The sequence below is a fragment of the Ascaphus truei genome, chromosome 14 (assembly GCF_040206685.1).
Source record: "Ascaphus truei isolate aAscTru1 chromosome 14, aAscTru1.hap1, whole genome shotgun sequence".
NCBI classification, from domain to species: domain Eukaryota; kingdom Metazoa; phylum Chordata; class Amphibia; order Anura; family Ascaphidae; genus Ascaphus; species Ascaphus truei.
Genome location: NC_134496.1, coordinates 12,577,614 through 12,594,212, shown reverse-complemented (window position 1 = coordinate 12,594,212; position 16,599 = coordinate 12,577,614). Strand labels below are relative to the sequence as shown.

The 16,599-nt window shown below is 48.8% G+C and overlaps 1 protein-coding gene and 1 non-coding gene across 2 annotated transcripts; one reads left to right on the top strand and one right to left on the bottom strand.

Annotated features, from left to right (window-relative positions):
• Positions 1-159: 159 nt before the first annotated feature.
• On the bottom strand, positions 160-3,168 carry LOC142465613 (cystatin-2-like). Its single transcript, XM_075569714.1, has 3 exons — positions 2,844-3,168; positions 1,785-1,898; positions 160-915 (listed from the first exon to the last, which is right to left on the bottom strand). The coding sequence occupies exons 1-3, from the start codon at positions 3,066-3,068 to the stop codon at positions 832-834; spliced, it is 423 nt and encodes a 140-aa protein (XP_075425829.1). The 5' UTR covers positions 3,069-3,168; the 3' UTR covers positions 160-831.
• Positions 3,169-3,369: 201 nt separating this feature from the next.
• Positions 3,370-3,443, top strand: TRNAI-AAU (transfer RNA isoleucine (anticodon AAU)). The gene has a single exon. It is a non-coding gene; the product is annotated as a tRNA-Ile (tRNA).
• Positions 3,444-16,599: the final 13,156 nt, after the last annotated feature.

Sequence of the window (16,599 nt, the reverse complement as noted above, 5' to 3'; positions counted from 1 at the left end):
TGAGACGCGGGTTCTACTCGGGTTGTTCCCTTATGTACGATGTTACTGCCGTCACCAAGAGATTACACGGGCAGCACCATCTCCCTGCTTGATCAGCTCTTTGATAACCCCTTCCTTAACAGTAAAGAAACATTGACAAACTTCCTTCCGGGAGCCAGAAAAATGCAACTTGTACTTTATTATTTGCAGAGAAACAGAAATCACTTATCTTTGCGTTTAGATTAATCTAACTAATGAAGACCATTAGATTTTCTACACACCACACCTTCAGCCACAATGTCACTGTAACTGCTACACCTCACCCACACCTTATCCTCTACACCAGCGGTGCGCGGCAGTTAAGAGGTCCCGCGCATTTACATTAAATGGCGGGGGATCGCACGAGGCCTCTACAATACACTTACATTCCAGTGACGCGTCGTCATGGTAACCCATCAAATTACACCGCGGGGGTCACATGACCCTGCGTGTCAGTTGACACCGAGGAGCTTCATGCGATCCCCGGCATTTAATAAGTGTCTTGGGGGAAGAGAGCATAGCCTCCGAAACCTCCGCACCCCCTGGAAAATATTGCACCCCACTGCTCTACACCACCTCAACCCACAACAATCCTTTAACCGCTACACACCATGCCTCACCATACCTTAACCGCTACACACCATTCCTCCAGTCACACCCCCACTTCCACCAACACCTTAACCGCTACACCATGCCTCCACCAAATATCTGCATAAAGCCGCTATGTGAGTACCGTGACGCTAAACCTCACAAAACTCAGACGGGGATGGAATCAGATTAGAGAAGCGATGTCACATTAACCAGGGACTAAGATCAGTAGGGATTGCATTGCTGCGACTGTAAAGTAGTCACACTGTTCCATGGGACACTGTACACGATAAACACGCACCTCTCCGCCTGCAAAACAAGGAGGGAAATGTAAGGCACAATTCCCACCGAACAAATACAGCGTCACCTTTACATCACACAGACGTGCAACACAGAGAGATATCTCCCCTGTCAGCTGTATGCAGAGAAACAGGTTATCACCGCCCAGTCTGGCCACATAACTATACACATGCACTTGTGACATCTGAAGGTTGATAAACACGCTGGAGCGGTTATCATGGGGTGTAACCGGTATGAATCATTAATCAAACCTGCGGGAAAATAAATGTCATCTCTTACTAATGTATTCCTCCTGTTTCATGAGCACAAAACTCTGCTTTGCTTTAAAAATGCAGGCAACCTCCCAATGTATGTTTTATATCCAACAATGATATGTTTAATATATTAAGGTCTAGATTTAACAGGATAAAAAAAAAAAAAAGGGCCAAAGACAACTTTGCTCAATAGAAACAAGGTTTAACGACCCAAAATGACATGTCTAATGGGCCAGTCCAAACATAAGAGCTAAGTGACCCAATGAGGGATGTGTGTAATAGGTTAAAGCAGTGTTTCCCCAACTCCAGTCCTCAGGGAACCCCAACAGGTCAGGTCTTAAGGATATCCCTGCTCCAGCACAGGTGGGTCAGTCAGCGGCTCAGTCATTTTGACTCAGCCACCTGTGCTGGAGCAGCGATATCCTTAAGACCGGGCCTGTTGGGAAACACTTGGCTAAAGGGTCAGTCCACATAGAAGCGAATTGACAATGGCCGTAATGTGATTAACAGGTCAGTCCATTGTAGCAGCAACATGACTCAATGACAGTGATGTGATTGAAGGGTCAGCCCCTCAAAAGGAACAGTGACCCAAGGACAGACTGCATGGGCCACCACATCACTTACCCGAAGTTCCTGTCCGGTTTGCAGGGCGCAGTTCCCTGTAGCGAGGTTCTGACTCTTCCTGCAGTTTGTGTTTCCTAGGATCATGGTCACGTTGTAATTTATTCCGGCCACCACCTGAGAGATCACACACACACACACCACATTACCATTTCATCCTATGTCACATGCAGAGCCGCATTGCAAGGTGTCATCTGTATGTACATGAACCTGAAACAGAGCACACGGTTGCTGGGTTTAGAGGATAGAATTGGGGGGAGATCTGTACCAGATCGCAACATTTCAATGAAGCATTACAATAATAGATTAAAGCTGCAGTTCAGTCTTTTTTTTTTTACATTTATTTTTTTACTTCAATAGTTTTATGTGTGCAATCTCTAATTAGCTAAAGAACTGTACAGCTGCAGGTCAATTCGTTTTCCATGTATTGATAGGTCGAAATTTGGTGACATATTAAAAGCTGGGATTTGTTTATAATCTGCTTGTCTGTCAGTGGAAGCTCATGAATATTCATGAGCACTCCTGCACTGACATGTGCTAGAGGGAGGGCAGGGCTGACAGAGGGGTGTGCCAGGGCTTGTGACAGGACATGAAGGGGCAGTGCTTTAGCAAATGGCTGTTAAAATAGAATACAAGAAAATTGGTCTTTCAAAGTTGTTTTTTTTAAAACAGAAAATGCTAAAATTAGTTTTTCTTACTACAGAACTGATTTATTAAAAAAAACACACATGCAGGATATTGACTGAACTGCAGCTTTAACTCAGACACTCAGATCAACAAATTGTATTCACTCTACTGTGGGACCTGAGGCACACGTCAGGCCGGTCAGCGGGGCCTGAGGCACAGAACCTGCATTTTTAGATCAGATCCAGGAACTACAGGTATATATGTGCTGGTGTGTGCATGATATACATAGAGAAATGTATATACACACAGGGCTAGCGTGTACAAAGTGATGTAGAGATCTCTCTCGATACACACAGGGATATGAATATGTATATAGGGATATAATACACACACATACACACAAGCACATATATATATATATATATATATATATACCTGCTGAGCGACCACGGCCAGCACCATCCTGTATACCATGGCGTCGTTGCTCCCCCGGTTATACTGCTCCTCACAGAACCGCAGGATCTCTTGCACCGGTGCGCTTGCCAGATTCGCGGGACTCCACCCGCCCGGCAATAGCCCCAGCTTCCCCAGGAGGGGCCCAGACAGGCAGAGGCAGCAGAGGCAGCCGAGCAGCAGCACAAACACCCCGGAACCCCACATCACTCCGCTCCCGCAACATCTGTGCGCCTGCTATTTATAGGGTCCGGCCGGAGAGCGGCAACCAATGAAATGTAGTGTGTGTGTTGCAATGTCGTTGTTTACGGAAGACGATGTTGGTTTAATAGGAAGGAAGCTTGCGGGTCAAGCCTCGGTGTGGGGAAGTAGCTTGCAGTTTCAAGAACCAACAGTAAATAACACTGCAACACTCATGTACACAATATGGACGGAAGGCCAATCAGAATACTCACATCAGGTGGTTGGTTCCTTCATATGGTCTCTTGCACAATGTGAGATCGCAGTTGGCCGGTTAGCTCAGTTGGTTAGAGCGTGGTGCTAATAACGCCAAGGTCGCGGGTTCGATCCCCGTACGGGCCACGTTTTTTTTTTTTTTAAATTCTCCGAATAATGATATATTTTTTAGATGATCATATCTAACTTTATTATTATTACAGATAATTTATAATTAACATTTTGTCCAATTTTGTATACCACAAAATATTATATTTCTAATATGCCAAAATCTCATTTTATTATTTTATTATAGTGTATATATATATATATATATATATATATATATATATATATATACATACATACATACATACATACATACATACATACATACATACATACATATATATATATATATATATATATATATATATATATACATACACACACACACACACCGGGTGGGTGTGTGTGTGTGTGTGTGTGTGTGTGTGTGTGTGTGTGTGTGTGTGTGTGTGTGTGTGTGTGTGTGTGTGTGTGTGTGTGTGTGTGTGTGTGTGTGTGTGTGTGTGTGTGTGTGTGTGTGTGTGTGTGTGTGTGTGTGTGTGTGTATATATATATATATATATATATATATATATATATATAGTAATATAATGCTCATATGTATATGAGCAAAATATATGTAGTAGCACCAATAATGTAGTGTAATCTAAATAGAATGAATATATATATAAAGTGATATTGACATCATATTGTGCTCATGATTTCTCGTTTCTTGATGGTGCGGAAAATGCTTCAGGTAGACGTGGTTACGGCGGCTTTCAGGAGGCTGAACCAAATCCAAAGGATTTACTTGAGAAGGGAGAGAGAATAGAGCGCACGCCCCAGGGCGTTAAAAATAACATTTAATAATAGAGGGGGAGGGGGGGGGGGGGGGGAGAGGGGGACAAGTTCACTCACAAGGGTAAGACTAAAAACAGTGTTTGTGGATATATATCACCGCCAGCCGTTCCAATCAGGAGTCACAATCCCCGCGCGTGGTCTCACAGCGCGAGTGCAGACGAGCGATCAGCTGGGCACTTAAACAGCAAACAGGAACAGAAAGTCCTGCTGCAGACAGATTTCAATGTCGCGGCCTCACAGATGCTCCGAGCACGATCCGGCCAGATCGCGCCTGCGAGATGACGTAATGGCGTAGTCCTGTAGCCCTTACGCGTTTCGTCACACTTGGGAGTAGGGATGCCAGGTGGCTTGTCCAAAAATACTGGACACCTACGCCCCCCGAACACATATAGCCATGCATAATAATGGTATATTGCTTTCCTCTCTGTTGGCAGTAAGTCCTGGTAGGTACATGTATGCCAGCAGTAGTTATGGAGGCTTTCCCTCATCCAATGGTGATGTGCCCTATGTATGGAGGGGAGTGGCTGTATGCTCTGAGTCCCTGGATAGTGACATCAGGGATGCGCCTGCCTCCTGAAGTATATAAGGCACAACACAGTTAGTTACAGGTTCTCGAGCAGTGTGTTCTAGCAGCCGTGGAAAGCTGTTAGGAAGTTGTATTGTCCTGCATAAGGGATTGTAGGAACACTTTGTGACCCTAGTGATGTAACTAGCGGTCCAGGTTGACCAATCAGCCTGTCTAAGCCACTCTGTGTCCAGGGACCTGGCACAGAGAGGATCTCCCTAGGAGAAGAGGGGATCCCACTCCAAATTGGGAGGGCGTACCTGGCGAAGGGACAGCACGGAGAGATGTGCGGCTAGAGCCGGCAGCTGCCTGGGGCAGTCTGCTACATCACCGTCTACAATAAAGATGACCTTGTTAACGATACCCCCACTGTGTGAGTGTGAGATTACTCAGCAGTGGCAGTCACCACCAAGAAGGAGATCCTCACCAGGACCATCTCCCTGCGGAAGCACAGATCCTGATGAGGTGGAGGCGCTGCACATGATGTAAGTTGAACTCGCACCCACTACCTCAGCTACCTGTTCTGTTGGATATCCCCTAATAACATCAAGCGGGAGACTCAGGAGTTCTGTTGCCTACAGGAGCACCACCAAACACACACGTCATGGGGGTTGGTTATTAAAGTACCCGGGCCAATGTGAGATTGGGGGGGGGGAAACCCGTTACAATTGGAGGCGCTACTGAGAGATATATATACCTATCAACAGGACAGGCTTTTGCTAGGCACACGCTAGGAAACAGGGAAAGTGTATGCTGCCACTTTGTGCTGCGTTGGGATGGAACCGCAGGGATACCCTGGGAACCTGAGAGGAGTTAGTGGGTCTGGAGAGGGGCTATAGCTGTCCGAGTCACCTTGAGGTGGCGCTAGGGGTATGACGCCAGAAGGGAGAGCTTGTTAACTAGGTCAGGTGTCCTGGAGAGGGTCTGCACTAGGCTGACTAAGAGAGGTAGACGCCCAAGTACTGCATGGGAGCCCCAGAGTACTCTAGCCATTCCAGATCACTTACCGAAGGGAGCACAGACTGGGAGGAAGGAGATACAGTAGACACTGAGAGAGTGAGCCTAGCCTGAGGTAGTGCAAAAACGAGTTAGACGTATGTTAGGTACACGAGGTGGTGCACAAGGCATGTTTATTGTACGGATGAGGTAGCTGCCCCGCAGAGCGGAGCTCCATGTACAGTAATCCAGTATACCGTGAGCAAGAAGCGACCGTCGGAATGGAGGATCTGCAAAGAGCAGAAGGTCCAGGATGCCGGGACGAGGAAGGAGAACAAGCTACAGGAGAGACTCTTGTGTGTTTGTTATGGAATGGCGTGAAAGCCGTGGCTGCGCCGTGTTTGTCATGCCTATGTTCTCGGGATGATACCCCTGAGAATAGTGAGGATGACAGCCTTGCGAGATGGGAGGAACGAAATGGACTTTGTTACACCCCAATTAACAAACAGCCAGACGCTACCTCAAATACAAAGAAGGACAGTGCTTACCAAAATGGCGGTTCCCGCGTTCCCGGGACACCGCGTGGGCCAGCTGCAGAAAGTCTTGCAACTCTGCGATTTGCAAATTGTTGGCCGGAATTGGCGGCAACGAGGAAACTCCACCCAGTTGGGGAGTTTGGCGCGAAAGCTGCAGCCGCGCCCTCATGGACTATGACTCACTCTGCCCCTGTGCTGGGTCAGCCTACAAAGCGGCGAGACTTCCCCCTAGTTTCAACCAGGGGGAGTGGTCTAAAGTTCCACCGGATGTCAATGAAGGAAGTGGGGGGAAGGACAGCGCAACCCTCCTCTACCCTTCAGTTGCGAAGAGCCATTAATCAATACAGACCGCTCGGACGAGTGCTTCCGTTGGTGACCATGGCTGAGCAAATGGAGAAAATGGAACAGAATCCCTTGATCTCTACCCATCCCTATTCGGCTCCAGGAGGCTTCCTGATCATCCGAGTAGAGGGTGTGGAGACAGTGGTCTGTCTCTGCCTGCAGTGCAGACTGCCTGGCGGAGCTGTGGGCAGTGAGGCTCGATGCCCTCATTGTGGACTGCAATATATGTGGCCCATGTCCACCTTTGTGCCGGTACAAGCTGGGGGGATGAGAAATCCTACCCCGACGTTGGCAGCGGATATTCCGGGTGCACTGTGGAATGCAAGTGCAGGTCCCGCGGAGCCGGAGTCAAGCCGACTTCTCAAGCCGGAGAAGCCCAGTCATCGGAGAGGTGACCGGAAAGGAGCCCATAAACGGTCCCCTACTGGAATACCCCGACCGAACTGTAAATTAGAGTCCTCGGACGAGGAGTGTGCCAGGCTGGCAGAGGCACAGGACTTGTTAGAGGAGTACCATACTACTGGTATTCCGTGGCGAGATGCTATTCCTCGTGGTGTGGAGACACGGAGTCGAGTGTCTCCAGTGCCGCGACAACCCGATCGCCGGAGTCCCACTGCCGTGGTGACTAGCGGGTCGGAAGGAGGTCGATCCACCCCGACCCTGCGGAGCAGTAGGTTAACCCCGTGCTCACCGCAGATCCCGGGGGTGGAGGTGAGCGAAGAGCGGAACCAGGGTCAAGCTGGACCGCGCAGCAGAAGGGCGTTGCCGGATATCCTCGTGGAGGAAGAGGTCTCGCTTGGGGACCCAACCCAAGATGGCGTCGCAGCACGTGCGGATCCAGAGGCAGTTCCGGACGACCTGAGTGGTGTCGAGTGGGAGGCGATTGCGCCTCTACGGTCGAGCAGTGGGAGTCGATCCCCTACGGACAGCAGACGGAGTGGGCGCTCGAATCGGAGAACAAGAGGACCCACTACCGAAGGACAGAGCGAACATTGGGGCGAACGTGAGTCAGTTGTTGCGGAGGAGCAGGCCGTGACCCTGCCGGAACCTACCGTTCAACCCCGTCCCCCAACCCCGTTCATCCCCAAAGTTAGCCCCAAGGCCCTAGTTCAAACCCCTGTCCCTGTCACCTGTTCCTTCGGGTCTACCTCTAGTTTGGGTATGTCAGGGGATTCCCGGTGTCCTACCACCGAACGGACTGGAAGCCTGGACTGGGGAACTTCAGATGATGGATCGGAGGGTGGAGGGAGGATTTCTCGACGAGGGTCGATAATTAGCGAAAGCCATAGTGCGCTGAGCATTGAGGGCGGACACTGGTCGCAGCGTAAGGAAAGGGTTGCGCGATCTGAGGGTACTTCAGGGGTATCCTCGGGCGGGCCTGATGCTGAGGAGGAGCCACTAGAACCTAACTCCGAGGAGGTACGGGAGACTAGGTGGTGGGCACCATTATATGAAGGTATGTCGCCTGGATCGACCGCACCCGGTTTATTCTAGAAAGGGATGGGGTGGTTGACCATTGGTGGGCCCCTGGGGATTTTGACGATGAGGCCTATCTCAAGGAGCTACGAGTACGGTGGGACCGAATACAAGTAGGTCTTATTACCCCAAAAGGATCGGAAGGGTTAGATGATCCAGTGGAGTTAGATGAGCCCCTGTCATGGGTGTTGCCAGGAAGGGCTGGGCAAACTAAGTTGACCCGAGCTAATGCGGCTAAATATAAAAGGTCACACGGGCTGGAATACCCATATGTCCCTGAACCTCTGATGAGGGAAATCAAGGACAATAGAGAAAGGTGGCTTCGTAATGATATTGAGTACTATATCGTTAATAAGGGAGGAGCCATTACGGGAGTCCAGGCTGAGCAGAGGGTCTCCCAACTCATGCGGGTCTGGAAGATAGGGCGCAGCGTGTATATGCACAAGGTGGTGTACTGCAATGAGAGAGGATTGCCACGTGAGTTTAGTGTAACTGTCCATGATGCAGCGGGGCGGGAGGTAAAGAAACCAGACCCTCGGCACTACTATTAGGTCCGTTAACGAGTGGTCTGCCTTTTCCTTTGCTGCTTACTGCTGGTCAGTGAGCGTATGTTCTGTCATTATTATGTGAAGTGATAATGTTTAAGCGCTAAGTTTGTGTGTTCTTTTTCAGTGTTTCCTGGAGCAAGGTACACCAAATTTAGGACCCAGCCGGGACGGTGGGGATTCACCAGGGGGAGTATATAGCCATGCATAATAATGGTATATTGCTTTCCTCTCTGTTGGCAGTAAGTCCTGGTAGGTACAGGTATGCCAGCAGTAGTTATGGAGGTTTTCCCTCATCCAATGGTGATGTGCCCTATGTATGGAGGGGAGTGGCTGTATGCTCTGAGTCCCTGGATAGTGACATCAGGGATGTGCCTGCCTCCTGAAGTATATAAGGCACAACACAGTTAGTTACAGGTTCTCGAGCAGTGTGTTCTAGCAGCCGTGGAAAGCTGTTAGGAAGTTGTATTGTCCTGCATAAGGGATTGTAGGAACACTTTGTGACCCTAGTGACGTAACTAGCGGTCCAGGTTGACCAATCAGCCTGTCTAAGCCACTCTGTGTCCAGGGACCTGGCACAGAGAGGATCTCCCTAGGAGAAGAGGGGATCCCACTCCAAATTGGGAGGGCGTACCTGGCGAAGGGACAGCACGGAGAGATGTGCGGCTAGAGCCGGCAGCTGCCTGGGGCAGTCTGCTACATCACCGTCTACAATAAAGATGACCTTGTTAACGATACCCCCACTGTGTGAGTGTGAAGTTACTCCGCAGTGGATGGCACCACCAAGAAGGAGTTCCTCACCAGGACCATCTCCCTGCGGAAGCATAGACCCTGATGAGGTGGAGGCGCTGCACATGATGTAAGTTGAACTCGCACCCACTACCTCAGCTACCTGTTCTGTTGGATATCCCCTAATAACATCAAGCGGGAGACTCAGGAGTTCTGTTGCCTACAGGTGCACCACCAAACACACACGTAATGGGGGTTGGTTATTAAAGTACCCGGGCCAATGTGAGATTGGGGGGGGGGGAAACACGTTACACACATATAAAAAATACCTCCACGCCCCCCAAATGCATATAAAAAATACCCCCACGCCCCCGAAATACATTTAAAAAATACCCCCACCTCCCCAAATACATTTAAAAAATACCCCCACCTCTCCAAATACATTTAAAAAATACCCCCACCTCCCCAAATACATTTTAAAAAATACCCCCACCTCCCCAATACATTTAAAATATACCCCAACCTCTCAGTACAATTATAATACCCCCACCTCCCCAATACATTTAAAAAATACCCCCACCTCCCCAATACATTTAAAATATACCCCAACCTCCCAGTACATTTAAAATATACCCCAACCTCCCCAATACATTTAAAATATACCCCACCTCCCCAATACATTTAAAATATACCCCCACCTCTCCAATACATTTAAAATATACCCCACCTCCCCAATACATTTAAATATACCCCAACCTCCCAGTACATTTAAAATATACCCCACCTCCCCAATACATTTAAAATATACCCCCACCTCCCCAATACATTTAAAATATACCCCAACCTCCCCAATACATTTAAAATATCCCCCATCATCATGATCTCATCTCCCCAGGCTGGCCCCCATCACCATCTTATCCTCCCCCCCCCTATTATCATCTTACCCCCCCCATTATCATCTTATTCCCCCCCATCATCATCATCATCTCACCTTGCCCCCCCCTATCATCTTCTCACCCTGGCCCCCCCACCCTTTCACCATCTCACCCTGACCCCCCCATCTTCTCACCATCTCACCCTGCCCCCCCATCATCTCACCCTGCCCCCCCCATCCTTTCACCATCTCACCCTGCCCCCCCCATCCTGTAACCATCTCACCCTGTTCCCCCCCATCCTGTCACCATCTCACCCTGTTCCCCCCCCACACCCTGTCACCATCTCACCCTGTTCCCACCCCCCATCCTGTCGCCATCTCAACCTGTCCCCCCCATCCTGTCACCATCTCACCCTGCCCCCCCCACCCTGTCACCATCTCACCCTGTTCCCCCCATCCTGTCACCATCTCACCCTGTCCCCCCCATCCTGTCACCATCTCATCCTGTTCCCCCCATCCTGTCACCATCTCACCCTGTCACCCCCATCCTGTCACCATCTCACCCTGTTCCCCCCCATCCTGTCACCATCTCACCCTGTTCCCCTCCCCCCATCCTGTCACCATCTCACCCTGTCCCCCCCCACCCTGTCACCATCTCACCCTGTCGTCCCCCCATCCTGTCACCATCTCACCCTGCCCCCCCCCCATCCCCCAATCTGTGTCCTTACTTTATTGCCAGAAAGGACACAGACGTCTCTGGGCCGCCGCGGTGTGGGCTCCGACCCAGCTGTCCTCTGATTGGCTCTCCGTTCCTCCAATCAGGGACAGGCTGCACACAGACACACCCGAGTGCTCCTGCCCGCCCCAAGTCTCAGTACTACTCTCGGCACTGCCTGCCCTCGCGCCGCCCTCCACCACCGCAAAAATGGTAATACCGGACACATAGGTGTCCGGTATTACCTCCAATTTTATAACGGACATGCAACGGAATTACCGGCCTGTCCGGGTGAAAACCGGACACCTGGCAACCCTACTTGGGCGACTTCTTCATAGGGTTATTCTGACAGATCTAGGGCGATGTTTATATACCCTATTGTTGCCCGGCAACCTATTGCCAAACATAAGTGCTCCAGTGTGTGGGAACAGAGGACTTCTCCTCACAGAATTTCCGCACAGAACTTTCTATTTGCCTGTACTTACACATGGCCGTGTACGTAATACTAATTTTATATTTCAAATTATATCCTTCACCTTTCTCTGATAGGTAATTTGTGACCAAAATGTGACTTCAGCTACTATACTTATTATTTGCTGTTGATTTGTCCCTTTGCTCCTGTTTTCATTGTCTGTCTTTTAGGGGTAGAGCACCCGGCTGATCTGTTCCGGATACCATCATATTTTGGGGAACCATTTTGCCTCCACCGACACAGTAATATAATACTTTTTCATCTTTTCTGCCCATTTTGAATAAGAGTTAGCACCTGAGTCCCTTTTTGGCCAAACGTGATTAGTCTATATAGACTCCGTGCAAAAACGGGATGGATTTACATTGTTAATACATGATACAGGCATACCCCGGTTTAAGGACACTCCCTTTAAGTACACTCGCGAGTAAGGACATATCACCCAATAGGCAAACGGCAGCTCATGCATGCGCCTGTCAGCACGTCCTGAACGGCAATACCGTCTCCTAACCTGTACCGAAGCTGTGCGCAAGCGGGGAGAGTATAGAGTCTGTTACACATGTGTTATTTACATCAGTTAAGCACGTATATGACGATTGCAGTACAGTACATGCATCAATAAGTGGAAAAAATGTAGTGCTTCACTTTAAGTACATTTTCGCTTTACATACATGCTCCGGTCCCATTGCGTACGTTAATGCGGGGTATGCCTGTGTTACATACATGCTCCGGTCCCATTGCGTACGTTAATGCGGGGTATGCCTGTGTTACATACATGCTCCGGTCCCATTGCGTACGTTAATGCGGGGTGTGCCTGTATGCTACAACTACACTAAAACCAGCTCAATACGTCAAATGGACATATATGCAATAAAATCCAAACAACATATAAACCTGTCGGAACATATTGTGATAACAGCAGGTTTTTACATATAATCATATATAAGTACAATTAGCACTCAGAGCATATGCCCACATATAGAACAATATAGACATCAATATCAATATGAAAAAACAATATATGAAAGATACACAGAGAGAGTCCGGCTGTGGGTAATCGGATGAGAGGAGACATGCTGACGAACACGACTAGTCGCATACGTCGGAGACAGAGCGGGCAGAGGAAAAGCAAGAACTAGACTATGCTGCTTGTGTCTAAACACTTATTGTATCCACCAGGGGCCAAAGTGCCCAGCTGGTAGATCCAAAATGTTTCCCTCCTACACAGGACCGTGAATCTATCGCCCCCCAAAGTGAGAGGCGAGATGTGTTCTAATCCTATAATAGTCAGACATAGGGTCCCTAGTCAGTATGAGATTGAAATGTCTCGACACACTGTGTGAGTTGTTGCCATTCACCACATTGCGTCTGTGCATCGAGAAACCGAGTGCTGAGTGGCCGTGTGGTGGCACCCACATATTGAGGCCACAACTGCACGAAAGCATATGCACAATGTACAGTATGTACTGAGGCAATTAATACTACCCTTACCCTTGTGTGCTACCTTTTTTGTGGGAGGTAATGCTGGATTCTGTGACTAAATATTTGCACATTGTGCAGCGGGCCTGGCTGCGCCTGCGGTTCCCATATTGCTTCAGAGAGGCCGCGCCATTCAAATCTTTCTGCAGCAGGACTTTCTGTTCCTGTTTGCTATTTAAAGTACCCAGCTGATCGCTCGTCTGCACTCGCGCTGTGAGACCACGCGCGGGGATTGTGACTCCTGATTGGAACGGCTGGCGGTGATATATATCCACAAACACTGTTTTTATTCTTACCCTTGTGAGTGAACTTGTTTCTCCCCCCCCCTCCCCCCCCCCCCCATCATTAAATGTTTTTTTTTTTACGTCCTTTGGCGTGCGCTCCCTTCTCTCTCCCTTCTCAGGTAAATCCTTTGGATTTGGTTCATCCTCCTAAAAGCCGCCGTAACCACGTCTACTTGAAGCATTTTCTGCACCATCAAGAAACGATCTTTTGGGTTAGGACGATCTTCTACTGTGCTATTTGGACATTGGGACTGGTTCATTTTTGTTTTTTGTTGTCGGTTGCTGTGTGTTTTTCACTATTTTGTGTCACATTGTATTTGTGAACAGTCACATTCACTATTGATGGACTAGTATCATCATTTATACATTCATACAAACACTCCAGCACCGTGAGAGACTTTATATATGAGCACAATATCACTTTATATATATTCATTCTATATTATTGGTGATACTACATATCTTTTGCTTTTTTGTTTCATTCACCAATAGCAGCAGCCTGTATAAATACCAGATACATAATCTAGTGATAGCTTGGGGTCCTTCAGGGTATTGCAATCCGCAAAACAAAGGATTTCTAAGAGAATTGGATTTGTCTCCTCTACAGAAAATGAAAATATCTCATCTATTGATGAATATATAGATATTCCAAATATCTTTTTTTTTACTTTAGGGAGACTTTTCAAGGAGGAGATGCGCCCCTGGTGAGACTATTATTCTTTACAGCATTATATTGATAACATTTTTTGTCCCTAGAGGCCTCCGGATTTGTGATGGATTTAGAATTCTCTAAAAATTGGAATGATATATTGGATAATTGTTCCTTTTGTTTAATGAAACTTTTAGTACAATTTTCGAGAGGAGAAATACAATCTATTCAATTAATTCTCCAACCACATTCTGAAAACAAGGCTTTTTTTTTTTAGCATTTGATGAAATCACTAATAAGAGAATGGAAACATGTAACGCTCGGCCTGCCCACAAGCCAGACGAGACCCCGGGACTGAGGTGGAAAGGGATAATACCACACACCTAACAGTAAACGGGGGCACGGCCCGAGTGTGGAAGTAGCGTAGATGGTATGCGTAACAACAATAGAAAGAGTACCGTACTTGCTAACTCCAGCGGTGGAAGGTAAAGTCCGTAAGCCAATGGTCGGGGATTGGAGAAAGCAGCGTGGTAAAGTGTCCGTAAGCCTGGGTCGTGGAGTGGAGAGAGCAGCGTAGTAGATTGTCCGTAAGCTGTGTCAAAGGGATATAGAAGTCTGCAAGATAAAGAGTCCAACGCCAATTCCAAGGGTACCAGAGAGCAGCATAAACGAAGTCCAAAGCCAAAGGTCAATATCCATGGAGGTCAGCAGTAAATCCAAGGACAGGAACAGGGACTGAAAGACAAAAGGAGCCAGGCAACAGCAGACGGCACCAAGGTACAGAAGCTATGTAGAGCAAAGAGGAAATGGTGAGGGGAGACTAAATAGGGGGTTGGGACTGTCACGCCTGTATGCCCGCAGACCAAGCTAGACCCCAGTACTGAGGTGGGAACGGTATGATACTGTTACGCCGGTGCTGCCCGCAGACCAGACCCGTCCCCTGAGCTGAAGGGGAAAGTGGTAATACACGCACCCGCAGCAAAGGGAGCGTGTCCGGAGTGTGGTATGAAGCGTTGCCAGGCCAGGTGTAGTAAGGTAGACAATACTTGCCGGTACCGGTTGTAGAGATAGAGTGAAGGATGCCTTGCCGAAGTCAGGGAGTGGAGAGTGGAGATAGGTCGTTGTCCAAGCCGTGTTCAAGGGGTTACCAGAGTGTGCGTTGTCCAAGGAGTGCCGAGATCGAGAGCCAGAGGGGGTAGTCATACGAGCTGCGTCAGAACCTGTGAAAACACTGAGAGAATCCAGAAGTACTTCCATACAGAGACTATATCGAGCAAAGACTGAGAGCAGAGAGGAGCTAGATAAAGCTACAGGGAGACACTGCAGATTGGTGCAGGCATAACAGGCCAGGTGAGTCTTGTTGGTAACCTGAGTACGCCCGTGCAGTGAGCCTGAGGTCCGGGGGACGGGAATAAGAGTGTGCAGACTGAGCATGCTCCGTAACTCGTGTACGCGTGTGAACCGAGCCAGTGGATGGTGCAGGTGTGCGTGCAGGAGGGCGTGGGCGCGCCCGGTGGTGAGCAGAGGAATCGCCGAGGGGAGTGATCCCGCGACGGCGGCAGGGGCGGGGAGCCGTGGAGGCCAGTAAGGCAGGATAGTTTTGTGTGTCCAGGGGCTCCCTGCGGGGAGGGAGTGCTCTGTGTGGGAAGCGTGGAGAACGCCGATTCCTGACAGTACCCCCCTCTTCAGGAACGGCCTCAGGACAGTCCAAGAATGGTTTCTCTGGAAACTTTTTCCTGAAGGACTTAAGAAGGGCCGGGGCATGAATGTCCTTAGAAGGTACCCAGGATCTCTCTTCAGGACCAAAGCCCTTCCACTGCACCAAGAACTGGAGCTGACCCCTGGATAGGCGAGAATCCAAAAGAGAGTGAACTTCGTATTCCTCATTATTTTGTACAGTAATGGGATACGGTTTACAAGTCTGATCCGGAAAGAAGTGAGTGGAGATAAATGGTTTTAAGAGGGACACATGAAAGACATTGGGAATTTTCATACTGGGTGTTAGTTGGAGCCGGAATGCCACGGGATTGATTTGTTCACAAATAGGGAAGGGACCCAGGAACTTAGGTGCCAGTTTAGGAGATGGTACCTTGAGGTGGATATTCTTAGAGGAAAGCCATACCAAATCCCCTGGTTTGTAACTGGGCGCCGAACGACGACGACGATCCTCCTGTAGTTTCGATCTGCGGAAGGAGTTGAGAAGGGTAGACTGAATCCTGGACCATGCGGTTTGGAGGGAAGAAATGCGTTCATCTACGGCTGGTACTCCAGAAGGGATGTTGGGAATGGGAAGACAGGGAGGGTGGAACCCATAATTTATAAAGAAGGGCGACTCCCGGGTAGACTCATTTTTGGCAGAATTGACGGCATACTCTGCCCAAGAGAGGAGTTGAGCCCAATCATCCTTTAAATCGGATATGAAACATCTCAGGTACTTCTCCAGGGATTGATTGATTCTCTCCGTTTGTCCATTGGACTGAGGATGATAGGCGGAAGAGAAAGAAGAAGAGATGCCCAATCTCTTCGTGAAAGCTCTCCAAAATTTGGATACGAACTGAGAACCTCTGTCAGAAACAATGGACGAAGGGATCCCATGAATCCGGAAAATTTGCTCCGTAAAGATATCAGCAAGGGCGGGGGAGGTGGGTAATCCTTTAAGTGGAATGAAATGGGACATCTTCGAGAACCTGTCCACGACCACCAAGATAGTGTTCATTCCTCTGGACCTGGGCAACTCCACGATGAAGTCCATCGAAATGTGGGACATGGGGCGGTCGGGAACTGTAAGGGGTAAC

Coding starts and splice junctions, on each gene's coding strand:
- LOC142465613 (XM_075569714.1), bottom strand. CDS start 3,068: ATGTGGGGTTCCGGGGTGTTTGTGCTGCTGCTCGGCTGCCTCTGCTGC. Junction 1,899..2,843: donor TGGCCGTGGTCGCTCAGCAG/GTATATATATAT, acceptor GTGATCTCTCAG/GTGGTGGCCGGAATAAATTA. Junction 916..1,784: donor AAACCGGACAGGAACTTCGG/GTAAGTGATGTG, acceptor CTTGTTTTGCAG/GCGGAGAGGTGCGTGTTTAT.